Genomic DNA, 10010 nt, shown 5'->3' on the forward strand with positions numbered 1-10010 from the left:
TATATATATATATATATATTTTATTTACATAGAAGAAGAAAAAATACTTGAATTTCATTGTTCCAGTGGCTATCCATTAGATGGCAGTATTGTCCTGTTTAACTTCTCCGTTCATTGGGCAGGCAAGCTTTTTATATTGTGGGAAAGCGGACGTGAGAACAGGCTGTCCCCACTCAGTCTCAGGTCCGCATTGAGCTGGAGGGGGCGTGGCCTCCAGCTCCGGCTGAATACCGGGAGTTTGTCGGGAGAAAATCTCTGCCGGGAGGTTGTCGGGAGAGGCGCTGAATACCGGGATTTTCCCGCTAAAAACGGGAGGGTTGGCAAGTATGGGCTAGCTGCACTTTCTACCGTCTAAAATACCAAACGTAGTTGCACGTTTAAACTGTTATTAATCCCGATTTTAAAAATGATCGCTAGCATGAGTTCTTTTTTTACATAAACAATGAGTAGACCCTGTTAAATTTTAATTTACAGTGGTACTTTTGTTTTTATTCGATCCACTTTTTTCACAAGTTTTTTAAAATTGGTATTCGTTATTGTATGACCAAAGATTGTGTAACAAATCTAGTCCGTTTGCCTGTGTAACCTTTCACAAAATCGAGGGCTCAAAAAAAGCATCCTTGGGTCAGTGACTTCGCCGAATATCTGGTAGTTTGGACACAATACAGATCAGGGGTGTCCAACCTGCGTCCCGACGGCGCCTTCAGTTTGGCCCGAAAGACCTCATAAGTTTAAAGGCCTACTGAAATCCACTACTACCGACCACGCAGTCTGATAGTTTATATATCAATGATGAAATCTTAACATTGCAACACATGCCAATACGGCCGGGTTAACTTATAAAGTGCAATTTTAAATTTCCCGCTAAACTTCCGGTTGAAAACGTCTATATATGATGACGTATGCGCGTGACGTCAATCGTTGAACCGGAAGTATTGGTACCCCATTGAATCCAATACAAAAAAGCTCTGTTTTCATCTCAAAATTCCACAGTATTCTGGACATCTGTGTTGGTGAATCTTTTGCAATTTGTTTAATGAACAATGAAGACTGCAAAGAAGAAAGTTGTAGGTGGGATCGGTGTATTAGCGGCTGGCTGTAGCAACACAACCAGGAGGACTTACTTGGATAGCAGACGCGCTAGCCAACGCTAGCCGCCAACCACACGGATGATCGGGTGAAGTCCTTCGTCCTTCCGTTGATCGCTGGACCGCAGGTGAGCACGGGTGTTGATGAGCAGATGAGGGCTGGCGTAGGTGGAGCGCTAATGTTTTTATCATAGCTCTGTGAGGTCCGGTTGCTAAGTTAACTTCAATGGCGTCGTTAGCAACAGCATTGTTAAGCTTTGCCAGGCTGGGAATTATTAACCGTGTAGTTACATGTACATGGTTTAATAGTATTGTTGATCTTCTGTCTATCCTTCCAGTCAGGGATTTATTTATGTTGTTTCTATCTGCATTTGAGCCCGATGCTATCACGTTAGCTCAGTAGCTAAAGAGCTTCGCCGATTTATTGTCGTGGAGATAAAAGTCACTGTGAATGTCCATTTCGCGTTCTCGACTCTCATTTTCAAGAGGATATAGTATCCGAGGTGGTTTAAAATACAAATCCGTGATCCACAATAGAAAAAGGAGAAAGAGTGGAATCCAATGAACCCTTGTACCTAAGTTACGGTCGGAGCGAAAAAAGATACGTCCTGCACTACCTCTCTAGTCCTTCACTCTCACTTTCCTCATCCACGAATCTTTCATCCTCGCTCAAATTAATGGAGTAATCGTCGCTTTCTCGGTCCGAATCTCTCTCACTGCATTGTAAACAATGGTAAAATGTGAGGGGTCCTTCCTCCGGTGACGTCACGGTACTTCCGGTAAAGGCAAGGCTTTTTTTTATCAGCGACCAAAAGTTGCGACCTTTATCGTCGTTGTTCTCTACTAAATCTTTTCATCAAAAATATGGCAATATCGCAAAATTATCAAGTATGACACATAGAATGGATCTGCTATCACCGTTTAAATAAAAAAAATCATTTCAGTAGGCCTTTAACAGGGAATTTGGCCCTCAGTGTTCTCAAATTAATTTCTGATATCTGATTGCTGGACGTTTGCCGCCATCTTGTGGACAATGTGAGTAAATCAGGTCAGCAAACATGAATTGTGCGCCAAAGTGAAGATTGCACAGAATTCACTTATATGACCCAATCCAAACAACCTTCCCTAGTCATGGCACAAAAAAAATGCAACCAACACAAAAAGTCAACACACATGGTCACACATAACACAACCTGCTCACTGAACTTTGTGGACAATATAAAAATCGTCCACGCACCATAAAAAAATCTAAATTACACCCATTTAAATCCGTTACAATGCATGATGGGAAAATTGCAGAACACTCCACACTGATCCATGTTTTGTGCATTTTAGCTGCTTGGTATTTCTGATTAATTACAAAACTTTAAGGATGTCGTCCCGTTAGTAAACAAGCTATAAGAGTCAAACTTTCACATACTCTTAATATCCATCCATCCATCCATCCATTTTCTACCGCTTATCCCTTTCGGGTCGCGGGGGGTGCTGGAGCCTTTTTCAGCTACATTCGGGCGGAAGGCGGGGTACACCCTGGACAAGTCGCCACCTCATCGCAGGGCCAACACAGATAGACAGACAACATTCAATCCAATCCAATCCACTTTATTTATATAGCACATTTACACAACAAGAATGTTTCCAAAGTGCTGCACAGCCATGTTAAAAACAATATTAAAAACAATATTAAAAACTATATTAAAAACAATATTAAAAACAATATTATGCTACACCAATGACTGAATAAAAACAAAGAATAAATGAATAGAAAACCAATACAGAGACAATATAAAAAATAAATATGATTAAAAACGATTTTAAAGGGTGAAACCAATTAAAACAGTAAAATAGACATCAAAATTTATAACCCTAACCCTAACCACACAGGACAACAGAGGACAGAAGACCACACAACTCACGTAGTGTTAAAAGCCAAAGAATAAAAGTGGGTCTTTAGACGAGACTTAAAACACTCCACTGTGGGAGCAGTTTGAACATGGAGGGGCAGAGTGTTCCAGAGCTTAGGGCCGACCACAGAGAAGGCCCTGTCTCCCCTGGTTTTAAGTCTCGTCCTGGGCACCACGAGCTGGAGCTGGCTCTCGGACCTCAGAGCGCGCGCAGGAGTGTAAATTTGGATGAGGTCCGAGATATACTGAGGTGCCAGTCCATGTAAAGCTTTAAAAACAAACAGCAAGGATTTAAAATCAATTCTAAAATGAACAGGGAGCCAGTGCAAACTCCGAAGAATTGGGGTTATATGCTCACGTTTCCTGGCCCCTGTTAAAAGTCGTGCTGCCGCGTTCTGGACTAACTGCAACCGGGAGAGAGTTTTTTGGCTAATGCCAGCATAAAGTGCATTGCAGTAGTCTAGGCGACTTGAAATAAAAGCATGCACGACTTGTTCAAAAAGGTTAAAAGATAAAAATGGTTTTACCTTTGCTAAAAGACGAAGATGATAAAAACACGATTTTAAAACGCCATTGACTTGTTTGTCAAATTTAAAATCGCTGTCTATAGTGACGCCAAGGCTGGTGACTTTGGGACGCACATGATTTTGCAATGGTCCCAAGTCAGTGAGGGCCGGACCAAAAACTGAAATTTCCGTTTTTCCCTCATTCATTATTAAAAAATTCTGGGCTAACCAAGCCTTGACATCACATAGACAGTTGAGAAGAACATTGACACTCACATTCACACACTAGGGCCAATTTAGTGTTGCCAATCAACCTATCCCCAGGTGCATGTCTTTGGAGGTGGGAGGAAGCCAGAGTACCCAGAGGGAACCCACACAGTCACGGGGAGAACATGCAAACTCCACACAGAAAGATCCAAGTATATTAATTATTATTATATATCCATTGTAGTAATATAATATTTACACATATATGTATGTTTGCATGTATATATAAATATATAAAATGTTACTTTACATGAAGTAGGCTTTAGGCCTGAGGCCAACATTTTTTAGCCCAATGCCAAGGAAGCTTTAAATCATCTTTATTGTGTGTGTGTGTGTGTGTGTGTGTGTGTGTGTGTGGTATATTTGTTCATAGAGTGCACACAGAACAATCAACAACTCAATGTCTGACTCCTTTCTTTGTGTAGAAGCAGGATCTAATAACTACTGTGCTCCCTGCGATGTCCATGCTCTGTTCACATGATGAGGCGTTCAAGCGCACTGTGTAACTCTGTGTGCGGCCAAAAGGCTTTCAAGCAAAATAACCCATTATGGGGTTAAACATTGTTAGTGAAATGTAAGAAGTTTACTAAATTCTGTGAGATACTGTGTATGGTTGTTATAGCTTCGGGAAACAACAAATGTAATGCCCAGCACTCTATACATTTACGTAAAAAAACAATAACAGTAAATCTTACAGTAAAATTTATAATACAATGTCAAAATATGTGGCATGTGCATACAGCAAGGAGATCGTTTTAGCACCGAAGGAGGAGGGGGTTTATTGCACATATGGACTTTGATGGAGGTTTATTGCACTTCAGTCGGGGTATTATTGGTGGTGTGTACTTCACTGCACCACAGTATGAAAGTCAGTAGAAGTTAGGCAGCAGGAAGTATAAAAAGGTGACTTTAAAATGTAATGCACTGTATTCTATGCGTACACATGTACACAAGACTTGCTGCTATTACACATGATACACATTTCTTCTGCTTCTGTTCTTCATCACGGACATGTTGTTGCACAGACAAAACTCAAGTGAGGCCAACTGCTTGCACACATTTTGACGCTTCATGACTCCTTTCACTCCAAAAAGACAACTTTCGAGGGTACCAACAACAATTCAGCAGTTTTTCGGCCCAGCTGGGGATAAATGATGGAGTTATACTGTGAGGCACGAGTCATTTGCTCCCAAGCCTTATTCTCTCCCTTTTTTCTATCTATCTCTGTATTCCAATATCATTTTTCACCAGCCAGTGTTTGACATCTTCCGCAGCGCGTCCAAAAAAAAGCATTTCACAAGAAAGCTTCTCCCCAATGACCTGGGATAGCTGACAGATGGACGGACAGGCTGATTGACAGATGGATGTCTGGGATATTCTCTTTTTAATTGGCAATATTAATAGCTTTTGCTACATATGAATTTTTTACAAATACAGTGTAAAATAGAGGTTGATGATCCCTGTACTCCAGGGGTATCCAAACTACTTCCCGCGGACCAAATTCGGCACCAGCCCCTTCAATTTGGCCCACGTGACGTCATGAGTTCAAAAAAAGCATCACACAGTGCTTTCAAATTAATCTTAAAGGAAGTAGCGGGGGTGCATATTGTAGCGTCCCGGAAGAGTTAGTACTGTAAGGGATTCTGGGTATTTGTTCTGTTGTGTTTATGTTGTGTTACGGTGCAATGTTCTCCCGAAATATGTTTGTCATTCTTGTTTGGTGTGGGTTCACAATGTGGCGCATATTTGTAACAGTGTTAAAGATCGTTTATACGGCCACCCTCAGTGTGACCTGTATGGCTGTTGAACAAGTATGCCTTGCGTTCACTTGTGTGTGTGAAAAGCCGTAGATATTATGTGATTGGGCCGACACACAAAGGAAGTGCCTTTAAGGGTTATTGGCGCTCTGTATCTCTCCTTACGTCCGTGTACACAGCGGCGTTTTAAAAAGTCAAAAATGTTACTATTTGAAACAGATACCGATACCGATAATTTCCGATATTACATTTTAAAGCATTTATCGGCCGATAATATCGGCAGTCCGATATTCCCTGGTCTAAACACCATAAAAAATTTCTAAATGACACCCATTTAAATCCATTAGAGCGCATGATGGGAAAAACCACGCCCCCACCACCACGGGTATGTTGGCTATCTAAGAAAAACCCTGTAGTTACAGTATAAATTAATATTTCTGAATGAAGTACCGTACTTTTCAGAGTATAAGGCGCTCCATAGTATAAGTCGCACCGGCCGAAAATGCATAATAAAGAAGGAAAAAAACATATATAAGTCGCACTGGTATAAGTCACATTTTTGGGGGAAATTTATTTGATAAAACCCAACACCAAGAATAGACATTTGAAAGGCAATTTAAAATAAATAAAGAATTGTGAACAACAGGCTGAATAAGTGTACGTTATATGACGCATAAATAACCAACTGAAAACGTGCCTGGTATGTTAACATAACATATTATGGTAAGAGTCATTCAAATAACTATAACATATAGAACATGCTATACGTTTACCAAACAATCTGTCACTCCTAATCGCTAAATCCCATGAAATGTTATACGTCTAGTCTCTTACGTGAATGAGATAAATAATATTATTTGATATTTTACGGTAATGTGTTAATAATTTCACACATAAGTCGCTCCTGAGTATTAGTCGCACCCCCGGCCAAACTATGAAAAAAACTGTGACTTATAGTCCGAAAAATACGGTAGTCATATTTTTTAGTTGGCACACGTCTAGAAATATTCAGGGTGAATTTAAAGCCAATGGTTCAATTAGAGGCTCTGAATACGCGTCATAATCCGATTAGTTGATAAATCGTTCAGATAGTTGATGACTAGTCGACTATCAAAATAGTAATTGGTTGCAGCACATATCATGTCATTTACATTGGTTTTTTACATCTAAAACTGTAATTATTCTCTATAAAATGTGTTTTGTGCTCATATTTTTGGGGTGTTAATTATTCCTGATAGGAAAAACTGCTTTGGTTTTAGTAAAAAAAAGTAAAAATGTTGGGTTCCCAATGTATTCCAAACTGCCACACCTACTTAAACAATCAAGTTGGGAAGCTGGGAAGTCTACAAAAGGCTTTTTAAGAATGTTTGGTGACGCTGTGACTCGTGCTGTGTTCCTCCAGGCTCCATATTCCCCGCTTACAGACCACCAGACACAGTGTTCAAGATCACCTTCTGGTTGGGCTACTTCAACAGCTGCATCAACCCCATCATCTACCCATGCTCCAACCAAGAGTTCAAGAAGGCCTTCCAGAGTTTACTGGCAGTTAAATGTCTGAGAGGCACTCCCCGACAGCATCATCATCATCATCTAGGCCTGAATCCAACACCAAGCCACAACCAGTGCCTGACTCTGAACCTTGCCGACGGGGGCGCATCCTGTCGGCTCAGCCCCTCCTCCCCAGTCGCCCTTTCCAGAACCCCGTCCTCCCGGGACAGTAGGGAGTGGAGGGTTTTATCGGACGGTCCCACCGGGGGAAAAGTGGCCAAGCTGTGCAGTAAAAGTGTCCGGCGGACCTGCTGCTGCATCCGCAGTGGTGGGAGGCCCTCACAGGAGGAAAACTTTGCCCCGGCCCCTCCAGTCCTTCCCACCATTAAAATCCATCAACTGTCCTTGTCGGATAAAGGGGAGCCTGTATAAGCACTGTAGTCCATCAGGCATGACTTTAAAAGGTCATGTCATACACACGTGTTATATATTACTGTTTAATTGCATGATGAATAATGTAAGGCACCACACTTCTATGTCACATGACAACACATGTGTATTCAGTTTCTATCCCCATGGTATGAAAAACTAAAAATACAACCCATCCAAACTTGAGTCCATATCTCTGCATCTTCTCACAAATTATTCAACCCCTCCAGGAATCCCCGTGAATTATGTACGGCCTCGCAACTTTGTCCAATGCACAATTTGGCCAATCAGCGTCATTTTCCCCAATCTAATTTGTCTCTGAGCGACACTCAAACGCGCGCATCAACTGTTTAATCAAAACTTGTGTTTATTTATTGTGCAAACAAAGTAGAATCAACAACATGTAACATTATATCAACTCTTTATTGCTCAAACAGCACAAATGATGTCCTCCAGCTTAGCTCAGACCTGGTTCTTGTTACCGTCTACAGCGCTAAGCCTTCTGGGTAATGTAGTAGAAGTGGGAATCTTTGGGCAACTCACGATTCAAATACGATTACGATTCAGGAGCTACAATTTGATTAAAACTTGATTATTGATGCATCTTTAATTTATGTTTATTGATACAGTTTTTTTTTAAATGTTAGTTTCATAATTAAGTGTTTATCACTGTCAACTTCAAAAAAACGTTGCATTTGTAATAGGAAACAGTGAAATTAATTCCCATTACATTTATTAGATTAATGGAAATGTGTGCAAAACTAGAACATAAGTGCTCTAAAATGAAGGAGCTGGTCTGATCTCTTGGTGAGGTGGCTCGCTGCAGTCAGTCAAATTTTAAAACTGTTGCATTACTTTATTTACAATAAATATTATTGACGTTTACTAATCGATTTTAAAATTGTCCATGTCTAAATTTCAATGCATTTAAAAATCGATTATTTCCCCCACCCCTAAAATGTAGTATATGAACATTTAGCAACACACTGACTTCCTGCTTTACATGTATATATTTGTTTAACCTTAATCTGCAGGATTAGACAAATGCTGACCTAGAAAAGTGGTAAAGATGTTGAAGTGTGATGATAATCTCTCAGTCACCAACAAAAATGACCGCTATCCCAGCAGGCAGAGGACATTGATACAACATTGATTATGCATACACGTCCTTTAAAACTGACTTTGGGACAACGTTGGTGTCCAACGTTGGATCCACGTTGTTGGTTAGGAAATGACCAAATTTCAATAGTCAAATCAACGTCACAACCTGACATTGAATAAACATTGTCAAAAAGCATGTTGTTTCAACGTTGCATTTGTGTTGTAGAATGTTGTTTTGGGAAATGGTCAAATCAACGTCAGAACCCAACATTGATTAAACGTCGTCAGAAAGCATGTTGTTTCAACGTTATGTTTGAGTTGCTTAACGTCAGGATCTAATTCAGTTCTCAACGTTGTTTTAATGTCTTGTGCCTGCTTGGATAGATGCGCTCAACAGTTCATAAATGAATGTTTGAAATGGACCAACACAAAAGTGTTGGTCCAAGAAGAAATACACAGAGAATGTCTGCAAATTGTGGGCGACAGAGCAGACAGCATACAACAAGGAAGCCTTTGGTATGATTAATTATTACAATTATTAGTTATGATTACTTATAACAGTAAAGTCATTTGTATGTGCTGCCATTTAGCATCTACTTTTAAGTTTATGTGAAATGTCTGCGGAAATCCGCATTTTTAAACATTCATGTTCGCGTCAAAATAGCACATCCGCGAATTTTAAAATGAAATATCAATAAAAATACTATCCAAACGAAATTTTATGAATTGGCCTTAGCCGCAAGTACTCGCTGGTCCTCTTGCCTAAATGCCCCACTGAGTTGCAGGACGGGGAGACATAAGGAGCACTGGAACAAGCTCGCCGGTTAGCTAACCATCTAAGCCAGCTTACTTGTCGTCGCCTCTGTTCGCCCTCCAAGCCACGACGTTGACGGCTGGCCACTTTGCAAATCATCTTTGAATGACTACAATGCGAACACTGTTAGTTCCGGATCAGTTGCAATTCTAGAGCGATGATTCTCAAACTGTGGTACCCAAGAAATCACCTAATTAAATATTCAAACACAGCGTTACTTTTCAGACTGTGTGTAATTTTACAGTTGCCAAAAATATTAAATATACTTGTCCCTGCTTGGCACTCAGCAACAAAGGGTTGGAGTTGGGGGTTAAATCACCAAAATGATTCCCGGGCGCGGCGCCGCTGCTGCCTACTGCTCCCCAAGGGGATGGGACAAATGCAGAGGACAAATTTCACCACATCTAGTGTGTGTGTGACAATCATTGGTACTTTAATCTTTAATCTTAAGTAAAACCTTGTTTTTAATGAGAAATTAGGCCTACTATGCTACTGCATTTTAATGTTGGTCATCATGGTGGTTTTAGGGGAGTCAAGTGTTTTTCTGACTCCCCAAGTTTGAGAACCACAGTTCTAGAGTAGTTATTAGTAGCCAGAGAGAAGGCATATTTTTGACGTGACGGATGTAAACAGAGGTCACAACACTGGAACGCATG

At 40.5% G+C, this 10010-nt stretch overlaps 1 protein-coding gene across 1 annotated transcript in view; it reads left to right on the top strand.

Moving 5' to 3' along the window:
• The window catches only part of adra1aa (adrenoceptor alpha 1Aa), a 32924-nt gene extending 25319 nt beyond the window's left edge, over nt 1–7605 (top strand). The window contains exon 3 of the mRNA XM_062051199.1: nt 6925–7605. Within this exon, the coding sequence (XP_061907183.1) occupies nt 6925–7442 (518 nt within the window). The 3' untranslated portion in view covers nt 7443–7605. The remainder of the gene's footprint in view (nt 1–6924) is intronic.
• The last annotated feature ends 2405 nt before the right edge of the window (nt 7606–10010 follow it).

Source organism: Entelurus aequoreus, linkage group LG06, assembly GCF_033978785.1.
Source record: "Entelurus aequoreus isolate RoL-2023_Sb linkage group LG06, RoL_Eaeq_v1.1, whole genome shotgun sequence".
NCBI lineage: Eukaryota > Metazoa > Chordata > Actinopteri > Syngnathiformes > Syngnathidae > Entelurus > Entelurus aequoreus.